Raw genomic sequence first — 16,368 nt, forward strand, 5'->3', positions numbered from 1 at the left:
TGTCTTTCTACCAGACCAGGAACACAGCGATGTCTTTCAACCAGACCAGGAACACAGTGATGTCTTCCTACCTGTATGAGAGACTTTCTACCAGACCAGGAACACAGCGATGTCTTCCCACCTGTATGAGAGACTTTCTACCAGACCAGGAACACAGCGATGTCTTTCAACCAGACCAGGAACACAGTGATGTCTTTCTACCAGACCAGGAACACAGCGATGTCTTCCTACCTGTATGAGAGACTTTCTACCAGACCAGGAACACAGCGATGTCTTCCTACCTGAATGAGAGACTTTCTACCAGACCAGGAACACAGTGATTGTCTTCCTACCAGACCAGGAACACAGCGATGTCTTTCTACCAGACCAGGAACACAGCGATGTCTTCCTACCAGACCAGGAACACAGCGATGTCTTTCTACCAGACCAGGAACACAGCGATGTCTTCCTACCTGTATGAGAGACTTTCTACCAGACCAGGAACACAGTGATTGTCTTCCTACCTGTATGAGAGACTTGACGCTGGGCTGGAACACCATGTTGGTGTTGAGGAGGAAGGATCGGAGCAGGGGCTGAGGGTAGCAGGCTAGCTGGCACAGGATCCCTGTCAGCAAGATGTTCACATACAGAGAGTTCTGGAGCATGTTCTCCAGCTTGGCAAACAGAACCACCATGAACGGACCTGACGGGGGGAGGGAGAGAACGTGAGAACGGAGGGAGGGGGTGCACCAGCACACTAACGGATGGCTAGATCCAACATGAAAAAACAAGACAACACTAAATATCAAAAGGAAGCAACAGTCAGTATTCATTTACTGTGTCACACCAAATATACAATCGGAAAAGTATTCAGGCCCTTTCCCCTTTATCCATATGTTTTTACGTTACAGCCTTATTCTAAAATGTTTATTTTTAAATGTCCTCATCAATCTTATTAGAGACACAGAGAGACAGAGAGAGAATATATTTACTGAATTTGTGGTGCGAATAAGCCTTATTCTAAATGATTACTTTAATTTTTAAATGTCCTCATTAATCTACACACAATACCACATAATGACAAAAGCGAAAACAGGTTTTTATAATTTTTTGCAAATTGACATACCCAAGAAGACTTGAGGCTGTAATCACTACCGAAGGTGCTTCAACAAAGTACTGAGTAAAGGGTCTGAATACTTATGTAAATGTCATATTTCTATATTTTTTTATTGTAAATTTTCAAAAAATTTAAAAACCTGTTATAACTTTGTCATTATGGGGGTATTGTGTGTAGATTGATGATGGGAAAAAAAAAACTATTTAATACATTATAGAATAAGGCTGTAATGTAACAAAATATGGAAAAAGTCAAGGGGCCTGAATAGCCTGAATACTTCCCGAATGCACTGTTTAAACAGACTGTATACATTTACTGTGTCACATCAAACATTAAACGGTCTGTATTAATATACTGTGTCACACCAAACGGTCTGTATTAATATACTGTGTCACACCAAACGGTCTGTATTAATATACTGTGTCACACCAAATGGTCTGTATTAATATACTGTGTCACACCAAACGGTCTGTATTAATATACTGTGTCACACCAAACGGTCTGTATTAATATACTGTGTCACACCAAACGGTCTGTATTAATATACTGTGTCACACCAAACGGTCTGTATTAATATACTGTGTCACACCAAACGGTCTGTATTAATATACTGTGTCACACCAAACGGTATGTATTAATTTACTGTGTCACACCAAACGGTCTGTATTAATATACTGTGTCACACCAAACGGTCTGTATTAATATACTGTGTCACACCAAACGGTCTGTATTAATATACTGTGTCACACCAAACGGTCTGTATTAATATACTGTGTCACACCAAACGGTCTGTATTAATATACTGTGTCACACCAAACGGTCTGTATTAATATACTGTGTCACACCAAACGGTCTGTATTAATATACTGTGTCACACCAAACGGTCTGTATTAATATACTGTGTCACACCAAACGGTCTGTATTAATATACTGTGTCACACCAAACGGTCTGTATTAATATACTGTGTCACACCAAACGGTCTGTATTAATATACTGTGTCACACCAAACGGTCTGTATTAATTTACTGTGTCACACCAAACGGTCTGTATTAATATACTGTGTCACACCAAACGGTCTGTATTAATTTACTGTGTCACACCAAACGGTCTGTATTAATATACTGTGTCACACCAAACGGTCTGTATTAATTTACTGTGTCACACCAAACGGTCTGTATTAATATACTGTGTCACACCAAACGGTCTGTATTAATTTACTGTGTCACACCAAACGGTCTGTATTAATTTACTGTGTCACACCAAACGGTCTGTATTAATTTACTGTGTCACACCAAACGGTCTGTATTAATTTACTGTGTCACACCAAACGGTCTGTATTAATATACTGTGTCACAACAAACGGTCTGTATTAATTTACTGTGTCACACCAAACGGTCTGTATTAATATACTGTGTCACACCAAACGGTCTGTATTAATTTACTGTGTCACACCAAACGGTCTGTATTAATATACTGTGTCACACCAAACGGTCTGTATTAATTTACTGTGTCACACCAAACAGTCTGTATTAATTTACTGTGTCACACCAAACGGTCTGTATTAATTTACTGTGTCACACCAAACGGTCTGTATTAATTTACTGTGTCACACCAAACGGTCTGTATTAATTTACTGTGTCACACCAAACGGTCTGTATTAATATACTGTGTCACACCAAACGGTCTGTATTAATTTACTGTGTCACACCAAACGGTCTGTATTAATATACTGTGTCACACCAAACGGTCTGTATTAATATACTGTGTCACACCAAACGGTCTGTATTAATATACTGTGTCACACCAAACGGTCTGTATTAATTTACTGTGTCACACCAAACGGTCTGTATTAATATACTGTGTCACACCAAACGGTCTGTATTAATATACTGTCACACCAAACGGTCTGTATTAATATACTGTGTCACACCAAACGGTCTGTATTAATTTACTGTGTCACACCAAACGGTCTGTATTAATATACTGTGTCACACCAAACGGTCTGTATTAATTTACTGTGTCACACCAAACGGTCTGTATTAATTTACTGTGTCACACCAAACGGTCTGTATTAATTTACTGTGTCACACCAAACGGTCTGTATTAATATACTGTGTCACACCAAACGGTCTGTATTAATTTACTGTGTCACACCAAACGGTCTGTATTAATATACTGTGTCACACCAAACGGTCTGTATTAATATACTGTGTCACACCAAACGGTCTGTATTAATTTACTGTGTCACACCAAACGGTCTGTATTAATATACTGTGTCACACCAAACGGTCTGTATTAATTTACTGTGTCACACCAAACGGTCTGTATTAATATACTGTGTCACACCAAACGGTCTGTATTAATATACTGTGTCACACCAAACGGTCTGTATTAATTTACTGTGTCACACCAAACGGTCTGTATTAATATACTGTGTCACACCAAACGGTCTGTATTAATATACTGTGTCACACCAAACGGTCTGTATTAATATACTGTGTCACACCAAACGGTCTGTATTAATTTACTGTGTCACACCAAACGGTCTGTATTAATATACTGTGTCACACCAAACGGTCTGTATTAATATACTGTGTCACACCAAACGGTCTGTATTAATATACTGTGTCACACCAAACGGTCTGTATTAATTTACTGTGTCACACCAAACGGTCTGTATTAATATACTGTGTCACACCAAACGGTCTGTATTAATTTACTGTGTCACACCAAACGGTCTGTATTAATTTACTGTGTCACACCAAACGGTCTGTATTAATTTACTGTGTCACACCAAACGGTCTGTATTAATATACTGTGTCACACCAAACGGTCTGTATTAATTTACTGTGTCACACCAAACGGTCTGTATTAATATACTGTGTCACACCAAACGGTCTGTATTAATTTACTGTGTCACACCAAACGGTCTGTATTAATATACTGTGTCACACCAAACGGTCTGTATTAATATACTGTGTCACACCAAACGGTCTGTATTAATATACTGTGTCACACCAAACGGTCTGTATTAATATACTGTGTCACACCAAACGGTCTGTATTAATATACTGTGTCACACCAAACGGTCTGTATTAATATACTGTGTCACACCAAACGGTCTGTATTAATTTACTGTGTCACACCAAACGGTCTGTATTAATTTACTGTGTCACACCAAACGGTCTGTATTAATTTACTGTGTCACACCAAACGGTCTGTATTAATATACTGTGTCACACCAAACGGTCTGTATTAATTTACTGTGTCACACCAAACGGTCTGTATTAATATACTGTGTCACACCAAACGGTCTGTATTAATATACTGTGTCACACCAAACGGTCTGTATTAATATACTGTCTCACACCAAACGGTCTGTATTAATTTACTGTGTCACACCAAACGGTCTGTATTAATTTACTGTGTCACACCAAACGGTCTGTATTAATATACTGTGTCACACCAAACGGTCTGTATTAATTTACTGTGTCACACCAAACGGTCTGTATTAATTTACTGTGTCACACCAAACGGTCTGTATTAATTTACTGTGTCACACCAAACGGTCTGTATTAATTTACTGTGTCACACCAAACGGTCTGTATTAATTTACTGTGTCACACCAAACGGTCTGTATTAATATACTGTGTCACACCAAACGGTCTGTATTAATATACTGTGTCACACCAAACGGTCTGTATTAATTTACTGTGTCACACCAAACGGTCTGTATTAATATACTGTGTCACACCAAACGGTCTGTATTAATTTACTGTGTCACACCAAACGGTCTGTATTAATTTACTGTGTCACACCAAACGGTCTGTATTAATTTACTGTGTCACACCAAACGGTCTGTATTAATATACTGTGTCACACCAAACGGTCTGTATTAATTTACTGTGTCACACCAAACGGTCTGTATTAATATACTGTGTCACACCAAACGGTCTGTATTAATTTACTGTGTCACACCAAACGGTCTGTATTAATATACTGTGTCACACCAAACGGTCTGTATTAATATACTGTGTCACACCAAACGGTCTGTATTAATATACTGTGTCACACCAAACGGTCTGTATTAATATACTGTGTCACACCAAACGGTCTGTATTAATATACTGTGTCACACCAAACTGTCTGTATTAATATACTGTGCCACACCAAACGGTCTGTATTAATATACTGTGTCACACCAAACGGTCTGTATTAATTTACTGTGTCACACCAAACGGTCTGTATTAATATACTGTGTCACACCAAACGGTCTGTATTAATTTACTGTGTCACACCAAACGGTCTGTATTAATTTACTGTGTCACACCAAACGGTCTGTATTAATTTACTGTGTCACACCAAACGGTCTGTATTAATTTACTGTGTCACACCAAACGGTCTGTATTAATATACTGTGTCACACCAAACGGTCTGTATTAATTTACTGTGTCACACCAAACGGTCTGTATTAATATACTGTGTCACACCAAACGGTCTGTATTAATATACTGTGTCACACCAAACGGTCTGTATTAATTTACTGTGTCACACCAAACGGTCTGTATTAATATACTGTGTCACACCAAACGGTCTGTATTAATATACTGTCACACCAAACGGTCTGTATTAATATACTGTGTCACACCAAACGGTCTGTATTAATTTACTGTGTCACACCAAACGGTCTGTATTAATATACTGTGTCACACCAAACGGTCTGTATTAATTTACTGTGTCACACCAAACGGTCTGTATTAATTTACTGTGTCACACCAAACGGTCTGTATTAATTTACTGTGTCACACCAAACGGTCTGTATTAATATACTGTGTCACACCAAACGGTCTGTATTAATTTACTGTGTCACACCAAACGGTCTGTATTAATATACTGTGTCACACCAAACGGTCTGTATTAATATACTGTGTCACACCAAACGGTCTGTATTAATTTACTGTGTCACACCAAACGGTCTGTATTAATATACTGTGTCACACCAAACGGTCTGTATTAATTTACTGTGTCACACCAAACGGTCTGTATTAATATACTGTGTCACACCAAACGGTCTGTATTAATATACTGTGTCACACCAAACGGTCTGTATTAATTTACTGTGTCACACCAAACGGTCTGTATTAATATACTGTGTCACACCAAACGGTCTGTATTAATATACTGTGTCACACCAAACGGTCTGTATTAATATACTGTGTCACACCAAACGGTCTGTATTAATTTACTGTGTCACACCAAACGGTCTGTATTAATATACTGTGTCACACCAAACGGTCTGTATTAATATACTGTGTCACACCAAACGGTCTGTATTAATATACTGTGTCACACCAAACGGTCTGTATTAATTTACTGTGTCACACCAAACGGTCTGTATTAATATACTGTGTCACACCAAACGGTCTGTATTAATATACTGTCACACCAAACGGTCTGTATTAATATACTGTGTCACACCAAACGGTCTGTATTAATTTACTGTGTCACACCAAACGGTCTGTATTAATATACTGTGTCACACCAAACGGTCTGTATTAATTTACTGTGTCACACCAAACGGTCTGTATTAATTTACTGTGTCACACCAAACGGTCTGTATTAATTTACTGTGTCACACCAAACGGTCTGTATTAATATACTGTGTCACACCAAACGGTCTGTATTAATTTACTGTGTCACACCAAACGGTCTGTATTAATATACTGTGTCACACCAAACGGTCTGTATTAATATACTGTGTCACACCAAACGGTCTGTATTAATTTACTGTGTCACACCAAACGGTCTGTATTAATATACTGTGTCACACCAAACGGTCTGTATTAATTTACTGTGTCACACCAAACGGTCTGTATTAATATACTGTGTCACACCAAACGGTCTGTATTAATATACTGTGTCACACCAAACGGTCTGTATTAATTTACTGTGTCACACCAAACGGTCTGTATTAATATACTGTGTCACACCAAACGGTCTGTATTAATATACTGTGTCACACCAAACGGTCTGTATTAATATACTGTGTCACACACCAAACGGTCTGTATTAATTTACTGTGTCACACCAAACGGTCTGTATTAATATACTGTGTCACACCAAACGGTCTGTATTAATATACTGTGTCACACCAAACGGTCTGTATTAATATACTGTGTCACACCAAACGGTCTGTATTAATTTACTGTGTCACACCAAACGGTCTGTATTAATATACTGTGTCACACCAAACGGTCTGTATTAATTTACTGTGTCACACCAAACGGTCTGTATTAATTTACTGTGTCACACCAAACGGTCTGTATTAATTTACTGTGTCACACCAAACGGTCTGTATTAATATACTGTGTCACACCAAACGGTCTGTATTAATTTACTGTGTCACACCAAACGGTCTGTATTAATATACTGTGTCACACCAAACGGTCTGTATTAATTTACTGTGTCACACCAAACGGTCTGTATTAATATACTGTGTCACACCAAACGGTCTGTATTAATATACTGTGTCACACCAAACGGTCTGTATTAATTTACTGTGTCACACCAAACGGTCTGTATTAATATACTGTGTCACACCAAACGGTCTGTATTAATTTACTGTGTCACACCAAACGGTCTGTATTAATTTACTGTGTCACACCAAACGGTCTGTATTAATTTACTGTGTCACACCAAACGGTCTGTATTAATTTACTGTGTCACACCAAACGGTCTGTATTAATTTACTGTGTCACACCAAACGGTCTGTATTAATATACTGTGTCACACCAAACGGTCTGTATTAATTTACTGTGTCACACCAAACGGTCTGTATTAATATACTGTGTCACACCAAACGGTCTGTATTAATATACTGTGTCACACCAAACGGTCTGTATTAATTTACTGTGTCACACCAAACGGTCTGTATTAATATACTGTGTCACACCAAACGGTCTGTATTAATTTACTGTGTCACACCAAACGGTCTGTATTAATTTACTGTGTCACACCAAACGGTCTGTATTAATTTACTGTGTCACACCAAACGGTCTGTATTAATTTACTGTGTCACACCAAACGGTCTGTATTAATTTACTGTGTCACACCAAACGGTCTGTATTAATTTACTGTGTCACACCAAACGGTCTGTATTAATATACTGTGTCACACCAAACGGTCTGTATTAATATACTGTGTCACACCAAACGGTCTGTATTAATTTACTGTGTCACACCAAACGGTCTGTATTAATATACTGTGTCACACCAAACGGTCTGTATTAATTTACTGTGTCACACCAAACGGTCTGTATTAATTTACTGTGTCACACCAAACGGTCTGTATTAATTTACTGTGTCACACCAAACGGTCTGTATTAATATACTGTGTCACACCAAACGGTCTGTATTAATTTACTGTGTCACACCAAACGGTCTGTATTAATATACTGTGTCACACCAAACGGTCTGTATTAATATACTGTGTCACACCAAACGGTCTGTATTAATATACTGTGTCACACCAAACGGTCTGTATTAATATACTGTGTCACACCAAACGGTCTGTATTAATATACTGTGTCACACCAAACTGTCTGTATTAATATACTGTGCCACACCAAACGGTCTGTATTAATATACTGTGTCACACCAAACGGTCTGTATTAATTTACTGTGTCACACCAAACGGTCTGTATTAATATACTGTGTCACACCAAACGGTCTGTATTAATATACTGTGTCACACCAAACGGTCTGTATTAATATACTGTGTCACACCAAACTGTCTGTATTAATATACTGTGCCACACCAAACGGTCTGTATTAATATACTGTGTCACACCAAACGGTCTGTATTAATTTACTGTGTCACACCAAACGGTCTGTATTAATATACTGTGTCACACCAAACGGTCTGTATTAATTTACTGTGTCACACCAAACGGTCTGTATTAATTTACTGTGTCACACCAAACGGTCTGTATTAATTTACTGTGTCACACCAAACGGTCTGTATTAATTTACTGTGTCACACCAAACGGTCTGTATTAATATACTGTGTCACACCAAACGGTCTGTATTAATTTACTGTGTCACACCAAACGGTCTGTATTAATATACTGTGTCACACCAAACGGTCTGTATTAATATACTGTGTCACACCAAACGGTCTGTATTAATATACTGTGTCACACCAAACGGTCTGTATTAATTTACTGTGTCACACCAAACGGTCTGTATTAATATACTGTGTCACACCAAACGGTCTGTATTAATATACTGTCACACCAAACGGTCTGTATTAATATACTGTGTCACACCAAACGGTCTGTATTAATTTACTGTGTCACACCAAACGGTCTGTATTAATATACTGTGTCACACCAAACGGTCTGTATTAATTTACTGTGTCACACCAAACGGTCTGTATTAATTTACTGTGTCACACCAAACGGTCTGTATTAATTTACTGTGTCACACCAAACGGTCTGTATTAATATACTGTGTCACACCAAACGGTCTGTATTAATATACTGTGTCACACCAAACGGTCTGTATTAATTTACTGTGTCACACCAAACGGTCTGTATTAATATACTGTGTCACACCAAACGGTCTGTATTAATATACTGTGTCACACCAAACGGTCTGTATTAATATACTGTGTCACACCAAACGGTCTGTATTAATTTACTGTGTCACACCAAACGGTCTGTATTAATATACTGTGTCACACCAAACGGTCTGTATTAATATACTGTGTCACACCAAACGGTCTGTATTAATATACTGTGTCACACCAAACGGTCTGTATTAATTTACTGTGTCACACCAAACGGTCTGTATTAATATACTGTGTCACACCAAACGGTCTGTATTAATTTACTGTGTCACACCAAACGGTCTGTATTAATTTACTGTGTCACACCAAACGGTCTGTATTAATTTACTGTGTCACACCAAACGGTCTGTATTAATTTACTGTGTCACACCAAACGGTCTGTATTAATATACTGTGTCACACCAAACGGTCTGTATTAATTTACTGTGTCACACCAAACGGTCTGTATTAATATACTGTGTCACACCAAACGGTCTGTATTAATATACTGTGTCACACCAAACGGTCTGTATTAATTTACTGTGTCACACCAAACGGTCTGTATTAATATACTGTGTCACACCAAACGGTCTGTATTAATTTACTGTGTCACACCAAACGGTCTGTATTAATTTACTGTGTCACACCAAACGGTCTGTATTAATTTACTGTGTCACACCAAACGGTCTGTATTAATTTACTGTGTCACACCAAACGGTCTGTATTAATTTACTGTGTCACACCAAACGGTCTGTATTAATATACTGTGTCACACCAAACGGTCTGTATTAATTTACTGTGTCACACCAAACGGTCTGTATTAATATACTGTGTCACACCAAACGGTCTGTATTAATATACTGTGTCACACCAAACGGTCTGTATTAATTTACTGTGTCACACCAAACGGTCTGTATTAATATACTGTGTCACACCAAACGGTCTGTATTAATTTACTGTGTCACACCAAACGGTCTGTATTAATTTACTGTGTCACACCAAACGGTCTGTATTAATTTACTGTGTCACACCAAACGGTCTGTATTAATTTACTGTGTCACACCAAACGGTCTGTATTAATTTACTGTGTCACACCAAACGGTCTGTATTAATTTACTGTGTCACACCAAACGGTCTGTATTAATATACTGTGTCACACCAAACGGTCTGTATTAATATACTGTGTCACACCAAACGGTCTGTATTAATTTACTGTGTCACACCAAACGGTCTGTATTAATATACTGTGTCACACCAAACGGTCTGTATTAATTTACTGTGTCACACCAAACGGTCTGTATTAATTTACTGTGTCACACCAAACGGTCTGTATTAATTTACTGTGTCACACCAAACGGTCTGTATTAATATACTGTGTCACACCAAACGGTCTGTATTAATTTACTGTGTCACACCAAACGGTCTGTATTAATATACTGTGTCACACCAAACGGTCTGTATTAATTTACTGTGTCACACCAAACGGTCTGTATTAATATACTGTGTCACACCAAACGGTCTGTATTAATATACTGTGTCACACCAAACGGTCTGTATTAATATACTGTGTCACACCAAACGGTCTGTATTAATATACTGTGTCACACCAAACGGTCTGTATTAATATACTGTGTCACACCAAACTGTCTGTATTAATATACTGTGCCACACCAAACGGTCTGTATTAATATACTGTGTCACACCAAACGGTCTGTATTAATTTACTGTGTCACACCAAACGGTCTGTATTAATATACTGTGTCACACCAAACGGTCTGTATTAATTTACTGTGTCACACCAAACGGTCTGTATTAATTTACTGTGTCACACCAAACGGTCTGTATTAATTTACTGTGTCACACCAAACGGTCTGTATTAATATACTGTGTCACACCAAACGGTCTGTATTAATTTACTGTGTCACACCAAACGGTCTGTATTAATATACTGTGTCACACCAAACGGTCTGTATTAATATACTGTGTCACACCAAACGGTCTGTATTAATTTACTGTGTCACACCAAACGGTCTGTATTAATATACTGTGTCACACCAAACGGTCTGTATTAATTTACTGTGTCACACCAAACGGTCTGTATTAATTTACTGTGTCACACCAAACGGTCTGTATTAATTTACTGTGTCACACCAAACGGTCTGTATTAATTTACTGTGTCACACCAAACGGTCTGTATTAATTTACTGTGTCACACCAAACGGTCTGTATTAATTTACTGTGTCACACCAAACGGTCTGTATTAATATACTGTGTCACACCAAACGGTCTGTATTAATATACTGTGTCACACCAAACGGTCTGTATTAATTTACTGTGTCACACCAAACGGTCTGTATTAATATACTGTGTCACACCAAACGGTCTGTATTAATTTACTGTGTCACACCAAACGGTCTGTATTAATTTACTGTGTCACACCAAACGGTCTGTATTAATATACTGTGTCACACCAAACGGTCTGTATTAATTTACTGTGTCACACCAAACGGTCTGTATTAATATACTGTGTCACACCAAACGGTCTGTATTAATATACTGTGTCACACCAAACTGTCTGTATTAATATACTGTGCCACACCAAACGGTCTGTATTAATATACTGTGTCACACCAAACGGTCTGTATTAATTTACTGTGTCACACCAAACGGTCTGTATTAATATACTGTGTCACACCAAACGGTCTGTATTAATTTACTGTGTCACACCAAACGGTCTGTATTAATTTACTGTGTCACACCAAACGGTCTGTATTAATATACTGTGTCACACCAAACGGTCTGTATTAATATACTGTGTCACACCAAACGGTCTGTATTAATATACTGTGTCACACCAAACGGTCTGTATTAATATACTGTGTCACACCAAACGGTCTGTATTAATATACTGTGTCACACCAAACGGTCTGTATTAATATACTGTGTCACACCAAACGGTCTGTATTAATATACTGTGTCACACCAAACTGTCTGTATTAATATACTGTGTCACACCAAACGGTCTGTATTAATATACTGTGTCACACCAAACGGTCTGTATTAATATACTGTGTCACACCAAACGGTCTGTATTAATATACTGTGTCACACCAAACGGTCTGTATTAATATACTGTGTCACACCAAACGGTCTGTATTAATATACTGTGTCACACCAAACGGTCTGTATTAATATACTGTGTCACACCAAACGGTCTGTATTAATATACTGTGTCACACCAAACGGTCTGTATTAATATACTGTGTCACACCAAACGGTCTGTATTAATATACTGTGTCACACCAAACAACAAACATTTTTTATATTTTTATATATAAAACCAACATTAAAAGTCAAACATTTGAGCATCATCCACAATGAGCATCATCCAACATCAAACACCAAATCAATATTTAGCAATCATCCCCAAAAACAAACATCAAAACAGATTGATTCACATTGCACTGTAGTGTGGTGGTCTTTCTCACCTGTGTAGGGCTGAGCGGATGGCTGTCCTAGAGGCCTGGAAGGGCTGAACAGCCCCACAGCCTTGGGCTCCACTCCAGCCCCAGTCCCAGTCAGGTCAGCGTCCAGGGGTGAGGGGGGCAGTGGTTCCTCTGAGTCGGGGTCTCTGGTGGTCTCCTCCAGCTGTCTGAGAAGCCCCACCCCCCTGCTCCTCTCCCTCACCCTCTCCTCCAACTCCCGGAGTTCCTGGGTGAAGGCCTCGATGCTGATGCCCTGGCCGTTGGAGTCTCCAGGCCCCTGCTGGCCCCCCTCCCCCGGTCCAGCCCCATCCAGGAGCTCCGAGATCAGCCGCTCCACTGCTTCTGACTGGGTAGAGAGCATTGCCTCTGGAGGTCCCGATCCAGAGACCTGAGGGGTCAGGTTGACGTTGGAGGAGTTGGCACAGGATGCTGGAGTCCACGGAGCAGGCTGATCCTGGGTGTGACTCTGTACGTGTGATGTTAGACGCCTGGAGTTTTCCCCAGTCACACTTCCATTCCCTTCCCTGTGCAACCCCTGTAGGGGCCCACAGGACTGGGCCGGGGTAGGGACCGGGGTTGGGCTGGCACCTACTGCAACGTTCTGACTAGAGTCTCCGTGCTGCTGCTGCTCGTCCAAATCTCTCTTCACCTTCTTAACCTCCATCCCTCCATCCCGGCTGTCTGGACACCCATCCACCTGACTCCCCGACGACGTTCCATTGAAGATGGCCTGGTGAGGGTCTATGGAGGGGCCGGAGGGGAGGTGGGGGGCAGCAGAGGGGTCAGGGACGGAGGCAGAGGTAGAGTCGGGAGGGAGGTGGAGAGGTTTGGGGAGGGGGACCTCCTCTCTCTGCAGGCTGCGTTTCTTGGTGCGGGGCGTGAGGCTGATGGTACAGTTGTTCTTACCGATGGTGACGTCCCACTCTCCACGGTCCCTCTCTGTACTGCTCCACTCTGACCGCGCCGCTGCCACCACCGCTGCCCTCTGCTGGCCGGGGGAGGTACTACCACCTCCTCCTCCTCCTCCTCCCTGCTGGAAGGAGAAGTGCTCTGGGAACATGGCCAGGGAGGGGTTGGAGGTGGGGGGCGGGGGCGGTAGAGGGGCCGTGTTGGGTGAGGGGTCCTCTCCGTCGTAGGGGGCTGACCAGTTCCGGCAGGCCCAGGAGCACAGCTCTACCCCTCTACGGGCGTCCCTGAGGTACTCCAGGTACCCCGACTCCCAGTCCAGCCCCTCTGGGACGGGGTGCATGGGGCTGTCGGGGGACAGGGGGGTGCTAGGGCCCCCGCGGGGGGACGAGGGGACAGTCTCAGTGGGGGAGGGGGTGAAGGGCAGTGCAGTGCTCTGCTGGCGCATGAAGAGGGCCAGGCGGGACGGAGTGCTCGGTTTGGGGTGCACAGGAGACTCTGAGCTGGGGCTGTTCAGTACTGCAGACAGACACAGGGAGAGACAGAGAGACGGATGGGCGGATAGGGAGAGAGAGAGACAGGGGAAGACAGAGACAGACAGACAGACAGACGGGGAAGACAGACAGACAGACGGGGAAGACAGACAGACAGACGGGGAAGACAGACAGACAGACGGGGAAGACAGACAGACAGACGGGGAAGACAGACAGACAGGGGGAGACAGACAGACAGATGGGGAAGACAGAGACAGACAGACAGATGGGGAAGACAGAGACAGACAGACAGATGGGGAAGACAGAGACAGACAGACAGATGGGGAAGACAGACAGACAGATGGGGAAGACAGACAGGCAGACAGACGGGGAAGACAGACAGATGGGGAAGACAGACAGGCAGACAGACAGGGGAAGACAGACAGACAGATGGGGTGGACAAACAGACAGATGGGGTAGACAAACAGAAAGATGGGGAAGACAAACAGACAGATGGGGAAGACAAACAGACAGGCAGACAGACAGGGGAAGACAGACAGACAGACAGACAGGCAGGCAGACAGGGGAAGACAGAGACAGGCAGACAGACGGGGAAGACAGACAGATGGGGAAGACAGACAGATGGGGAAGACAGACAGACAGATGGGGAAGACAGAGACAGGCAGACAGACAGATGGGGAAGACAGACAGACAGATGGGGAAGACAGAGACAGGCAGACAGACAGGGGAAGACAGAGACAGGCAGACAGATGGGGAAGACAGACAGACAGATGGGGAAGACAGACAGACAGATGGGGAAGACAGACAGGCAGGCAGACAGGGGAAGACAGACAGACAGATGGGGAAGACAGACAGACAGATGGGGAAGACAGACAGACAGACAGATGGGGAAGACAGACAGACAGACGGGAAGACAGACAAACAGACAGATGGGAAGACAGACAAACAGACAGATGGGAAGACAGACAAACAGACAGATGGGGAAGACAGACAGACAGATGGAAAGACAGACAGACAGACAGATGGGGAAGACCGACAGGGGGACGGAAACAGAGACGGACGGAGACAGAGAGCACATAACAGGGAGGTACGTTAGTCATGGTTATCCTTTAACACTTCAACTTCGTCCAACTTTTAACACCATGGCAGGGGTCCCTCTGCATTCATTTAAGCGTGGCGCTGCTCCACGACAGAACCATTGCCGACCACACTAAAATAAACATCCCCTTTCTACCAAACATAGTTTAAATAAAGTTCTGTAAAAGCACATTCGCTTTTCTTGGCAAAAGATCATCTATCTGGGTTCAACACAGTTCTGCAGGTTATTTATCTATATCAAAAAGATACCAACAGAGAGATGGTACGGTCTGGGTACTGATGGGGCTGCACATCAAAAAGATACCCAACAGAGAGATGGTACGGTCTGGGTACTGATGGGGCCTCACATCAAAAAGATACCCAACAGAGAGATGATACTGATGGGGCTGCACATCAAAAAGATACCCAACAGAGAGATGGTACGGTCTGGGTACTGATGGGGCTGCACATCAAAAAGATACCCACAGAGAGATGGTACGGTCTGAGTACTGATGGGGCTGCACATCAAAAAGATACCCACAGAGAGATGGTACGGTCTGAGTACTGATGGGGCTGCACATCAAAAAGATACCCAACAGAGAGATGGTACGGTCTGGGTACTGATGGGGCTGCACATCAAAAAGATACCAACAGAGAGATGGTACGGTCTGGGTACTGATGGGGCTGCACATCAAAAAGATA

General features: G+C 41.6%; 1 protein-coding gene across 3 annotated transcripts in view; it reads right to left on the minus strand.

The window, feature by feature from the left end:
- The window catches only part of LOC115125602 (FHF complex subunit HOOK-interacting protein 1B-like), a 96,801-nt gene that overhangs the window by 12,995 nt on the left and 67,438 nt on the right, over positions 1–16,368 (minus strand). For all 3 annotated transcript variants that reach the window (XM_065016109.1, XM_065016113.1, XM_065016117.1), the window contains exons 10-11: positions 13,193–14,614; positions 504–682 (exon numbers count right to left, since the gene is read on the minus strand). In XM_065016109.1, the coding sequence (XP_064872181.1) occupies positions 504–682; positions 13,193–14,614 (1,601 nt within the window). The remainder of the gene's footprint in view (positions 1–503; positions 683–13,192; positions 14,615–16,368) is intronic.

The sequence above is a fragment of the Oncorhynchus nerka genome, linkage group LG3, assembly GCF_034236695.1.
Source record: "Oncorhynchus nerka isolate Pitt River linkage group LG3, Oner_Uvic_2.0, whole genome shotgun sequence".
NCBI lineage: Eukaryota > Metazoa > Chordata > Actinopteri > Salmoniformes > Salmonidae > Oncorhynchus > Oncorhynchus nerka.